This window comes from Suncus etruscus, chromosome 17, assembly GCF_024139225.1.
Source record: "Suncus etruscus isolate mSunEtr1 chromosome 17, mSunEtr1.pri.cur, whole genome shotgun sequence".
Classification (NCBI taxonomy): Eukaryota; Metazoa; Chordata; class Mammalia; order Eulipotyphla; family Soricidae; genus Suncus; species Suncus etruscus.
The window spans coordinates 46,970,271-46,983,321 of NC_064864.1; the positions used below are offsets into that span (position 1 = coordinate 46,970,271).

The 13,051-nt window shown below is 43.8% G+C and overlaps 1 protein-coding gene across 1 annotated transcript in view; it reads left to right on the top strand.

Moving 5' to 3' along the window:
* Positions 1-13,051, top strand: part of CNNM2 (cyclin and CBS domain divalent metal cation transport mediator 2) — a 175,761-nt gene that overhangs the window by 138,034 nt on the left and 24,676 nt on the right. Inside the window, exon 2 of the mRNA XM_049790833.1 lies at positions 11,762-11,905. Coding sequence (XP_049646790.1) covers positions 11,762-11,905 — 144 coding nt within the window. The remainder of the gene's footprint in view (positions 1-11,761; positions 11,906-13,051) is intronic.

The window sequence follows — 13,051 nt, forward strand, 5'->3', positions numbered from 1 at the left end:
TCTAGGGACAATATCTGGTGCCAGAAATTGAACCCAGTTGGCCACATGCAAGGCAAAAGCACTGCCTGCTGTAGTATTGCCCTGGTCCCTGCAGTTAATTCTTTTGATTCCTCCCTGCTCCTTGAGGTTTTAACTATTTAAGAAAATATATTTAAATTTGGCTTCCAACTCATAGTCATATTCTTCTCTCCTTACAGTCCTGGGTGATGAAAAAAATGATGCCATTTTTCCTTGGTCCTTTCTCACCTTCCTTGTCTATGAAATGTGGCACATACCGGGCTTGTGTTGGTAGATTTTTCTCCCATCCCTAGCTGATCTCATTGGGTTCCTGCCTTACCACAACTATGACTGAATCCCAGCCACTACCTGAATTCTGGATTGCTCGGGCTTCCACACCTCACCTGTCCTGAATAGCACTGACTTTCCCTTTTGCATTGACTGTGTCTCCTATTTACTGTCTTCCCCTCTTTCCCTCCTAACTGCTGTGTTCCTCCAGCTGATGCTTCCTCCATTCTCCCTCAATTTTTTTCTTCTGCCCCACCTTATCTTGGTTCAGGCCACCATTAGCTTTTGCTTAGAAGGCAGAAATAAGTTTTTGTTTTGTTTTGTTTTTAGAAATAAGTTTTCTTAATAGGAATTCTTTCCCCCCCCCCCCCACCTTAGAGAGGGAAGGCCTAAGTGCACTCCTGACCCCAGCTGTGCCTCAGGGCCTCTAGGACCACACCCTTTGGAACCAACTGGGGACTTGTACCTGAGCATGTGGTATGTCCCCTCAAACTGGCTCTCCAGCCTAAAGTTGTTTTTCCTTTGGGGACACACATGGTGGTGCTCAGGGGACCATGTGGAACTAGGATCTAAACCTGGAATCTAAAGTATTAAATGTGTGCTCTGAGAAGGAGGGGGGGGATGTGGAGGAGGGGAGGAAGAGGAAGAGGAAGAGGAGGAGGAGGAGGAGGAGGAGGGAGGTTCACATGCAAGGCAAGTGCCCTCCACTTGTACGATCTTTCTTTCTGTCTCTGACTTTCGTTTCATTTTTCTTAACTTTGCTTTGTCTGTTTTCCTTCTTGTCTATTTCCCTGGCTAGAAACTTCCTGCACTATTTTGTTCCCCAAGGCCTGAGCATTGCACATAAAGAAAATTCAGCAAAGTTAGTTACTGAATGAATGAATGAATCTGTGATTATACTTCATTTACATGTAGCCTTGTATTTTATAGTTTCTAATTCTCACATTAAATCTTATCTGCATGGATGAAAAGAGAATTTAAATTTTCCAGATTTGCAAGTTTACAGATGAGGGAAAGAAGTGAACAGAAAGTTCTGCTCAGTGTTTCCTCTCCCCAGTTCAGACTTTAGTTTTTTTTGCCATCTTGAAAAGTGGTGAATTTTCAATAGAGCAGAAACATAACATTAGAAGTGATGGGAGGAGCAGGCTGGAGCCATAGTACAGAGGAGGGTGCAGACCTTGCATGCAGCCAATCCAGGTTTGATTCCCAACATCCCATATGATCGTCCCCATCCCTCCCAGCACTGCCATGAGTGAGTGACCCCTGAGTATCAATGGGTGTGGGCCCCCCACCAAAAAAAAAAAGATGTGATAAGAAAACAATTCACCTTTTGTGTTCACCAGGTCCGTTAGGGGGAACATAACCCAGGCTGTCTCATCTAATGCATGTTTTCCAACTGCCATCCACTGACCAGTGCTAGTCCTCTGGTGGAGAAAGGTTGGAAACTGCTGGTCTCCCACCTTGGCTGGCCCATGGATGGTGTACAGGACCTTTTTGCATCTCTGCTGGAAAAAGTTCCAAGTATATTTGCTGGCTGGATTGTGAACAGTGGTTAACATTAATAGTGGACCAAATCTTACTGACATGACCTTGGCAAGGAGCTGGAATGCTGGATGGGCTGTTGTCAGGGCTTTCAGTTGAAAAGAAAAGGAGAGGGGGCCGGAGTGATAGTGCAACAGGTAAAGTGCTTGCCTGGTACAAGGCCAATTTGGGTTTGATCTGAGCATCCCATATGGTCCCAGACAGTGCTCTGAAAGTAAGTCCAGAGCACAGAGCTAAGGGTGACCCCTGAACATAGCCAGTTATAGCCCAAAAATGAAATGGAGGAAGCACTGTTCCTCTTTATTTCAAACTGCAAATAAAACCAGCTAAAATTCAGTGCTGCCTGAGTTTTGTTCCACCAGTAAGTTGTCCCTGTACAACCGACCTCACTCTACTACTGTGTACACTCTTTCAAATATCATTCTGTTGAAAGTAGACAACAAATAGACCCACTGGTTTCCTCAGTGATCTTAAGTATGACCTCTGTCCTCTTTTAAATGCTTCCCTCTGTCCTCTTTTGCTGGTTAGTAATGATACCTAAATTCTGACTTTGCATATATCACTAGTTCCTGAGAACTCACTGAGCATCTGGATAGAAATCTGCCTGTTTGAACTATTGTGATCATGTTTGAGTTGCACTGAGAATCCTTTCCAAAGGCTTTCCTTGGCCCTGTCCCTGGCTAGTGAGAGGCTTAGCCTTGGAACAACTTCAGGGAGACTAGGAAGCACTGCGGTCTAGACTCCTATGTCCTTGTCCTGTGCACAGCACTGACGTGCCTATGAAGTGTTGGGCTTGAGTTTTTCAGGGTCGACTCTGATGTTTGTTTTCTTCCTGCTGTGTGAGTGGCATTGTGGGACCCCCCTGACTGCTTGATTCTTAAGTCTTGTTGGCTACTGTCTGTCATTTTTTATTAGCACAGCTGTATCAAGTTGTTCCTAATTCCATTTTACTTCCTCTACCCTCTTGCTGGCTTCCTTTGCTGTTTCAGTTGGTCTGTCTGCTTTTGCCCTGACATCATGTTACAGGCAATGAGTCAGGCAATTGTAGGTTTCCTATGTCAGACTAATGGCTAGTTTGTAATTCCCATCAAAATACATGTGGATTATGTCATGCAGGGCCTAGAATTCTGGTAAGTTAAAAGTACAGATATTTGGGGTTGGACCAATAGTACAGCAGGTAGAGTACTTGCCTGGTACACAGCTGACCCAAATTTGATCCCCAATACCCCATATTGCCATAGTCTGTGGGGGCCTTTGGTTTGTTGGAGGCCAACTAGGCAGGGTTCTTGATACATCAAGTCTTTTTTAACAGAGAATCCAGAGGCCTGTGACAAGCTCCTAGGCTGGGAGATGGAGAAAGATGTAGAGAGAGCTGGGTTTGGGACCAGGGTAAGGTCAGATTGAGGGCCAGCTACAAGGAACTCGTATACAAGGTAAAGGATAGCAGCCCAAAAAGTTAAGCAGGTTAGGGAGAAAAGCCGTAGCCAGAAGTAGGAACGGTTCTGTCAAATTGCTGTTCCAACTGCCTCTTCAAACTGCAACTGACTCTCCACATTGGCTCTACCAGGAGCCTCTCTGGGGGAGATGGGTGGTTATGCCCCAGCCAGCCAATAATAGTTGATTAAGGTCTTTTTTTTTTAAAGGGGTAGACCCCTTTTATGGCTGGTGCTGCACTGCTGCTGGGGTAATACAGTAATGTAGGACAAGACTATACGGTCCACCAAACACCACCAGGAGTAATTCCTGAATGCAGAGCTCGGAGTAACCTCTGAGCATCTCTGTGTATGGCCCCCAAACAAAACCAAACCAAAAGAAAAGTACAGTTATGACAACCTGCCATTATTCTGAGCAGATTTACTGGTCCTGGAGGAAATGAAAATAAGGAACCGACTATGGAAGCAGGCAAAGTCAGCACTTTGATCCCAATTGTATTTATTTATTTTTTGGTTTTTGGGTCACACCTGGTGGTGCTCAGGGGTTACTCCTGGCTCTGCGCTTAGAAGTCGTTCCTGGCAGGCTCAGGGGACCCTATGGGATGCCGCGATTTAAAACCACCTGTCCTGGATCAGCTGCATGCAAGGCAAACACCCTAGCACTGTGCTATCTCTCTGGCCCCATGATCCCAATTTTATTATTGCTATTATTAACTCTACCTGACTGTGCTTAGGGCTTGCTCCTGGTTCTGCACTCAGGTATCACTGCTGAGGTGGTGCTCAGGGAAGCTTATGTGGTGCTGAGGATCAAGCACCTTACCCACTGTCCTAGCTTTCTAGCATTTAATCTCAGTTTGAGGAGAAACAGACTAAAGACCAGTTTGCATCATTTTGTTGCTCTGGGTGCCCTGCCTTGAGCTCAGAGCAGCTGTAGGAAGCTGACTGGTCTGAGGGTGTTTCACAATAACTGGCTTGTGGTTCTGAATTTGAATAGAATCGTATTCCAATGAAAGCAGGTCATTTAGATTCGCTTGTCCCTGAGTTAGTGATCCCTTTTCTCTTCTTTCTAGAACCAGATTAGGAGGAAGAGGTTAGATTTCAGGACAGTTTGAAGTGACTAGATTAAAAACTGCAGAATATCAAGCATTGGCCTGAAAGAGACTTTCCAAGCCCCGCTCATGCCAGCCCTGCTTGTTTTCTGTTTATTTTGTAGAGTTAATCCAATATTAAAATTAGGGATTATTTGATGCCTATGGTTGCATATTTTGCCGTTTACTGTCTTTTCTTTTTTCCATTTGGTGTATGTGGGAGGGTGGTTTGGGGGTCACACCCACCTACACGCAGGAGTCATTCCTGGGAGGACTCTGAAGAACACATGCGGTGGGGCCAAGGATGTACCTTGGCCAGTCACCTACAAAGCAAAATCCCTACTCACCAACCCTATTTCCCCAGCCCTTGCATTTTATTTTTAGAAATTAAGAGCCCCCCAGGGGTTTTGTTGTTGTTCGGTTTTTATAGATTTTGATTTTATTGTCTTTTATTGGTTTCTCAAAGTTGCTTGTTTTGCTTTCAATACTGCTTTAATTCCTCCAACAGGTAGGTTAAGAGGAAAGCTCTGGGAGCTCAGTTGAGGGCAATTTTGTACTGAAAATTTATTTCCTTTTCTCCATTTGATTGCCCCTTGTTGTGGCCAGAGTTGGGCACAGCAGAGGTAGGGATGAGTGTGGACAGTTTCTTTTCTCCAAGAGCAAGCTTAGAGATAGGGTTGTCTTTTTTTCTCTTCTCCTCTTTTCTTTCTTTTTCCTTTCTTTCTTCCTTCCTCCCTCTTTTCTTTTTCTTTCTCTCTTTCTCTCTTTCTTTCCTTCCTTCCTTCCTTTCCTTCCTTCCCTCCCTCCCTTTTTTCCTTCATTCCCTCCCTCCTTCCCTCCCTTCCTCCTTCCCTCCCTTCCTCCTTCCCTTCTTTCTTTCTCTCTCTCTCTTTCTCTCTTTCTTTCTTTCTTTCTTTCTTTCTTTCTTTCTTTCTTTCTTTCTTTCTTTCTTTCTTTCTTTCTTTCTTTCTTTCTTTCTTTCTTTCTTTCTTTCTTTCTTTCTTTCTTTCTTTCTTTCTTTCTTTCTTTCTTTCTTTCTTTCTTTCTTTCTTTTTGGTTTTTGGGTCACACCCAGTAACGCTCAGGGGTTACTCCTGGCTATGTGCTCAGAAGTTGCTCCTGGCTTGGGGGACCATATGGGACACCGGGGGATCGAACCGCTGTCCGTCCAAGGCTAGCGCAGGCAAGGCAGGCACCTTACCTTTAGCGCCACCGCCCGGCCCCTTTCTTTCTTTCTTTCTTTCTTTCTTTCTTTCTTTCTTTCTTTCTTTCTTTCTTTCTTTCTTTCTTTCTTTCTTTCTTTCTTTCTTTCTTTCTCTCTCTCTCTCTTTCTTTCTTTCTTTCTTTCCTTCCTTCCTTCCTTCCTTCTTCTCCTTCCTTCCCTCCCTCCCTTCCTTTTTTCCTTCATTCCCTCCCTCCTTCCTTCCCTCCCTTCCTCCTTCTTTCCCTCCCTTCCTCCTTTCCTTCTTTCTCTTTCTTTTTCTTTCTTTCTCTCTCTTTCTTTCTCTTTCTCTCTCTTTCTCTCTTTCTTTCTTTCTCTCTCTCTTTCTTTCTTTCTTTCCTTCCTTCCTTCCTTCCTTCTTCTCCTTCCTTCCCTCCCTCCCTTCCTTTTTTCCTTCATTCCCTCCCTCCTTCCTTCCCTCCCTTCCTCCTTCTTTCCCTCCCTTCCTCCTTTCCTTCTTTCTCTTTCTTTTTCTTTCTTTCTCTCTCTTTCTTTCTCTTTCTCTCTCTTTCTCTCTTTCTTTCTTTCTCTCTTTCTTTCTTTCTTTCTTTCTTTCTTTCTTTCTTTCTTTCTTTCTTTCTTTCTTTCTTTCTTTCTTTCTTTCTTTCTTTCTTTCTTTCTTTCCTTCCTTCCTTCCTTCCTTCTTCTCCTTCCTTCCCTCCCTCCCTTCCTTTTTTCCTTCATTCCCTCCTTCCTTCCCTCCCTTCCTCCTTCTTTCCCTCCCTTCCTCCTTTCCTTCTTTTTCTTTCTTTCTTTCTTTCTTTCTTTCTTTCTTTCTTTCTTTCTTTCTTTCTTTCTTTCTTTCTTTCTTTCTTTCTCTCTCTTTCTCTCTCTTTCTCTCTTTCTTTCTCTCTTTCTCTTTCTCTCTCTTTCTCTCTCTCTTTCTTTCTTTCTTTCTTTCTTTCTTTCTTTCTTTCTTTCTTTCTTTCTTTCTTTCTTTCTTTCTTTCTTTCTTTCTTTCTTTCTTCTTTCTTTTTCTTCCTTTCCTTTCCTTTCCTTTCCTTTCCTTTCCTTTCCTTTCCCTTTCCCTTTCCCTTTCCCTTTCCTTTCCCTTTCCCTTTCCCTTTTTTTTTTTTTTTTTTACTGCACACCAGGAAGCAGGTTCAGAAAACAGGACTTCTCACCAGGAATTCCAAAGCTAAAAGAATGTGGCTTGGGGCGGATGCAGAAGTTTCAACATTGGAGGGGAGGGGGGAGTAGGGGGAGAAACGCAAAAGGCTACAAGTGAGCTCAGAGGAAAAAAAAAAAACTTTAAAAAATGTCTAAGAAGTCCAACTTACACGAATAATTTCTCCTTGAGTCTGAGTGTGGCTCTTTCCAGTCAGAACTGTTGGTGCTCTAGAGCTGGTATTTCAAGTATGTCCATCTGCATTTAAACGAATTGCTCCAAGACAATCTGATTAAGCGGTAGTGACTTTGGTGAGAATAGTGCCTCAGTGGAATGGAAACTTCATTTTGAGTCTAATATTAGACCTTGCTTTGGAAAATTCCTTTTAAATGATCACAAGCTGGGAATAGCAAAAGAATTTAACTTTCGACAGACAGCATTCACCAAGAATTTTTAACTGCTTATGTTAGGGTCCTTGGGAAAGCAGATGTGAGAAACTGGCCAGGCAGAATTGACGAGCCCTGAATCCACTTGACCTGATGGTGTTTATATCTATTGCTGATAAGTTTCCCTCCTCATCTCATTTGTTCAAAATATTTTCATTCTTGGAGCATGAGTACACCAAGGATGAAAATTGCTAGAATGCCTAATTGTCTAACAATCTAAACTTCTAGGCTTCCAGACATAGTTGCCTAGAAAGGTCTGAGGCAGAACAGAAAGGGGTGGACAGACCTACAGAACCACAGCCAGTTTTGGAGTGAGGTTGGGACTTAATGAGACCTACCTTCAGGCAAGATTTAATATTAGTTTGTGTAACTAGTTCTGTTTCAAGTAGACTTTGTTTAAAGGATCCCTCCGCTATCTCCAGTCCCTAAAATTATCGTGCCATGGGAAAAAGAAAAAGCCAACAACAAATAAAAACATGTGGAAAGAAGAAGAAAGAAAACAAAAAGACAGTGAGAGATCTTTCAACTTTACGTGAATTCTATCTTTGTATACTCTATTTCAAATGAAGACAAGTTAAAACATATTATTCACTTTGAAAGAACACCAGTAAATCACAAATAACATTTTAGAGGGGCTGTGATATGTGGCTCAGTGGCAGAGCATATGCTTTACACACAGACACTCTGACTTCAATCCCCAGCACTAGGCTGGCACCGGGAACAGGCTTGGTTCTTGAGCAGCAGCATCACCAGCATAGCACACATTAAAGTTGTATTAAAAATTCAAAGCAAGGGTCAGAGAGATAGTACAGGGGGTAAGATGCTAGACTTCCCTAAGTTCAATTCCCAGCATCCCATATATATGTACCCTGAGCACCACCTGGAGTGATCCCTGAGTGCAGAACTAGGAATAACTCCTGAGCATCACTGGACGTGAACCAAAAACAAAAATAAAAAACTTTAAAGCAAAAATAGCAAGAAGAATATTTTCTTGTCTTCATAGTTTTTTTTTTCCTTGTTTATTTTTTGAGTTGGGGGCACACCCACTGGCGCTCAGGATTACTCCTGACTCTGCACTCAGAAATCACTCCTGACAAGTTTGGGGGACCATATGGGATGCCAGGGATCGAACTCAAGCCAACCGCATGCAAAGCAAATGCCCACCTGCTGTGCTATCACTCTGGCTCCTGTCTTCACAATTTTTTGTGTATCTGCTGTCCAGTGGGGTTCTCATATCAAATTCCACCTAGTCAATGCCGTGTGCAACTAACATTGAGAAACAAAGAATTGTGCATGACCAGTTCCCACTTGTTATCAAATAATAACATTTTGCTCGTATTAGCAGGGAATATTTTGTAATAGACATAATAAAATGATGCTAATTGGGACTGGCTATAATTGGAAAAGGTAGTATATTAGGGGTGGGCATTTTATTATTAGGAACTGGCTGTTCTTAGAAGCTCTTCCTGACTTTGTGCTCAGGTTCCCCTCAACAGTGTTCCAGGAGCCATTGAAGTGCTAGGGATCAGGCTGAGGTTCGGTGTTTGGAAGGCACCTTAATCCTGCCCTATCTCTCCTAGGTAATTACTTCCTAGGTAATATACTTTAAGAGCCTTTTGATACAGTAGTGCCTTTTGTACAGCACCCAAACTCCACACATAGTAGTTTTTAAAGGTCGTTACAATCTGAAACTGTGCCAATGGATCCAGTATACACATATCAAAATTCTGGGGACTGAAATCTTCTTTACAGAAGTATCCTGAGTGGTATAGAAACACATACTCCCTTCCCAAGAGACAGAGTCCAGTCTCTCCCTCATCCTGCCTAATAGATGAGTGATTGGACATATTCCTCCCTTCTAAAGACTAGAATGGGAGAAATGAATCATTTTATGGGGCGGTGGGGGGGGGAGGAAACTGATCACGTGATAAGGCTGAGCCCACCTGTGATGTCCTGTGGTTTGCTTGTCAGCCCAGATAGAATGGTGTTGGAGACGTGTGTGCAGCCCTGGAAAAAAAGACAGTCACATCATAAGACACTTTCCAAGATATCTGGACAGTAAAACTCAGTGACTGCCAGGATTCTAGAAAGTGAGGAACAAGGAACTGACCAGATGGTATAGGGGATAAGACATTTATCTTGCATGCAACTGACTGGATCAATCCTCCTCCCCTATGATCCCTCGAGTACCACCAAAGGTAGCTCAGGGGAATCCCTGATTACTCTCAGGGTAGCCTGGTAATCTCTGTCATCACAGGGTCCAAGTAGCACCACCTCCTGAGCTTTAAACTTCTGACCCAAGATATATAAGGAACAAGACTAAGAACCTATCACAGACCAGAGACCAGAAAGATATGTCAGCTAAAGGCAAAGTGCTGTTCTGAATAGGACTTTGGAACAGAAAGAGGAAATTGGTGAAATACAAATAAAGCCTGGAGCTTGCTAGTAAGGAACCTGTCAGTTTCCTAGTTCTGATCACGGAAATGATGAGATCTTTAAGGCAGGGGAGACACAGAGGCGGATGCAGGGGCTTGCTACACTGTCTCAGCAATCTGTAAATCCACAATAAAAGTTTATATAAATTCTGACACTGTCTGGCCCCCAGCACTGCCTGCTGTGAAGCATGCTTCCCTTTTTTCTCAGTGTCCACCCAGGTTCAATCCAGTTCTGCCCCGGAGCCACTTTCCAGCTCTCAGCCCTTGGCTATGCTATGTCTTGCCCTGTGCGTGTGGTTTATTGGCCCTAATAGTGACAACATTGCCATGGTCTGGAAAATCCTGGTCTGCTCAGTTATGCAGGTTTGTTTTTGTTAAATGCTGAATCATCACATGATTCGGTATTTTTAAAATCACATTTTTTTTTATTGAAGTGACTCCTAATTTAAGGACCAGACAGTACGGGAATTAAGGCACTTGCCTTGTACACGGCTGACCACATTTCAGTCTTGGACATCACAGATGGCCCCCTGAACCTTACCAGGAGTGATCCCTGAACACAGAAGCAGAAGAAAGCCCTGAACATCATTAGGTGTAGAGACTTTACCCCTTCCCTCCTACAAAGCAACATCTAGCTCATCAAAAAAGCTTTCACAGGTCCCGGAGAGATAGCACAGTGGCGTTTGCCTTGCAAGCAGCCAATCCAGGACCTAAGGTGGTTGGTTCAAATCCCGGCGTCCCATATGGTCCCCCGTGCCTGCCAGGAGCTACTTCTGAGCAGACAGCCAGGAGTAACCCCTGAGCACTGCCGGGTGTGGCCCAAAAACCAAAAAAAAAAAAAAAAGCTTTCACTGAAATGTATTCAAGCTGGTGGAAGTGGATTCCAGTCTCCCCAAATTCTAATTTTTTCCCATAAAACTACTACTGCTACTACTACTACTACTACTACTACTACTACTACTACTACTACTACTATTACTACTACTACTTCTTCTTCTTCCTCCTCCTCCTTTCTCTTCTTTCTCTTCCTCTTCTTTCTCTTCTTCCTCTTCTTTCTCTTCTTCTTCCTCCTCTTCCTCCTCCATTTCTTCCTCCTCCTCCTTTTTTTTTTTGCCTTTTGGGCCACACCCAGTGATGCTCAGGGATTACTCCTGGCTATGCACTCTGAAATCGCTCCTGGCTTGGGGGACCATATGGGACGCCGGAAACCGAACCAAGGTCTATCCTAGGCTGGCGTGGGCATGCATGGCAGACGTCTTACTTCTTGAGCCACCACTCCAGTCCCCCAAAAAGTTCCAATTTTATAAGCAGTAAATTCTTCTGTTGTTTCCTTGACCTAAAAGGCATGTTATTTGTTTTTTTTGGATCATAGCTGGTTATTCCTGGTTCTGTACTCAGGAACCACTCTTAGCAATGCTTAGGGGACCATATGGGATCCTGGGGATTGAACCAGGTTGGCTATGTGCAAGGTAAGCACCTTACCCACTGTACTATCTCACTGGCCCTGGCATATTTTTGCAAGTGTTTACAACATTTGCCATTTGGTCACACCGAATAGTAAAACAGGATTCTGGCGTCAAGATTTAGTGAACTGCATGCTGGGTGTTTGGGTTCCATATCTAGCTCCTCCTGGTACCCCCCCCAGCACCACTAGGGGTGACCCCCAGCCTGCCCAATGTGACCTAGCCCCAAACTCTAAGAAAAAAAGATTAATGAAATGAAGTCTTTGTGTGAGAGTGCTGGGTCCTGTGGCGATCGTGTAGTCTACAACATACCCTGACTCTCTCTTGGCTGCCTCTGCCTCCCAGGAGTACTTCAATAATAAATGCAAAGAATTGAATCTTGTTGACCTCCCAGAGGAATCCTGGGTACCACATGGGCCCCCCATGGACCTCATTTTGAGAATCCCTCTGCTGAAGGAGAGTTAGTCACTGTGGAAGCACTGATACTCTGAAAGCCCCCTGTGCGACCAAGCAGTACAGTATCTGGCTTTGCTGCTCTGGCTCCTGAGTTCTTGTTCCTCTGCAGTGCCTTTCCTAGACCATGTCCGCATGCTGGAGAACAGAACAGAGTGATTTGTTTTCTGTGTTCGCTGTGATTTCTTTGTTTTTGTTTTGTTTTGTTTTCTTAATTCTGACCACCTTCAGGAAACTCAAGAAAATAGCCACTTACTCTGCTGAGTTTTGTTTTGTTGCTTTGAAGGTAAATCTCACCTGGCCATTGTGCAGCGAGTGAATAACGAAGGAGAGGGTGATCCCTTCTATGAAGTTCTGGGCATCGTCACGCTGGAAGATGTCATCGAAGAGATCATCAAGTCCGAAATTCTGGATGAGACAGATCTGTACAGTGAGTACCGCCATCTGAACTTTGGTTCCCAGCCCTTCGCTTTTCCTGCCATGTCCCTTGTGAGTCATCTGCCATCTCTCTGTGTGTCTGTTCCTAATTAAGTGTGTACATAGGTTGTGTACAACTGAGTGTCCCTGGCCCTTCATCAGAGGCTACCAAGAGACAGATCCTGGAATGTCAAATGATGGTGCTTTATTCACTTATTTTTTAAGCTGCTAATACTAAATATTGAACTTGTGTTGACCTGAATAGTCAAAAAAAGTTTTTATTTTTGTTTTACTATTGGATGAAGAATTGTTATCAGCTCAGTTCACATTGTATGCAGTTAGCTGTTATGATATCTTTCTGTTTTTAGTTAGGGTCATAACTTAGGTACTTAAAGTGAGGGAATTTGCCAAATTGATGGATAGGGACAGTTTCAATATCCTTGTTCCAGAACCCAGAGGTCAGGGCAGAGGCTTGCAGGCATCGTTCCACAGGGGATTGGTGGTGAGATGGGGTTGTGGTCCTTAAAAGAGTTGTTTCTTCTCTCCAACTCTGTCTCCTTTAGAGGAGATGATGAGAAAGGGTGCAAGGGAGTTGGAGGGGCAGATAGGACCAGGTGGGTGAAGGAACAGGGCACACCCATCTTTCCAGGAGTAAATCTGCTCATGAGCTGTGTTGAACGTGTCTGACTGAAGTCCACAACCATATTGCCCCAATACAGAGCTCGCTCCTTCTTCCCCAAATGTGCTCTTATTACCACAAGACATACTGTGATGTTGCCTAAAGCCAAAGCCAGCAAAAAGCCTACAATGTTTGGGGCTCTTGAGGCACACAGGATAAACCCATATTGCTCCAGGCAGAACTCTTGAAAGAGAATGTCCTCATTTTAAAATGGAGCCAACGTGCTCCTTGAAAGAATGCATTTTACATTTCCCCATAACCTGCTTTTAGAAACATGACTTATATTTTCTCCATCTGCCCGCTCTCAGAGCTGTACCCTGCCCTAGGTGTGCACAATTCCACACAGGAATTGTCAGAGGCCTCACAGCAGTAGAATCATGTATATTGGTGTGTTTAGTTCTTTTTGTCCTTCCTCATGTGTCTTTGTATAACTGTGTTTTTCCGGGTCTTTTTAAAGATCTCCCCTTTGTGCTTAATGGA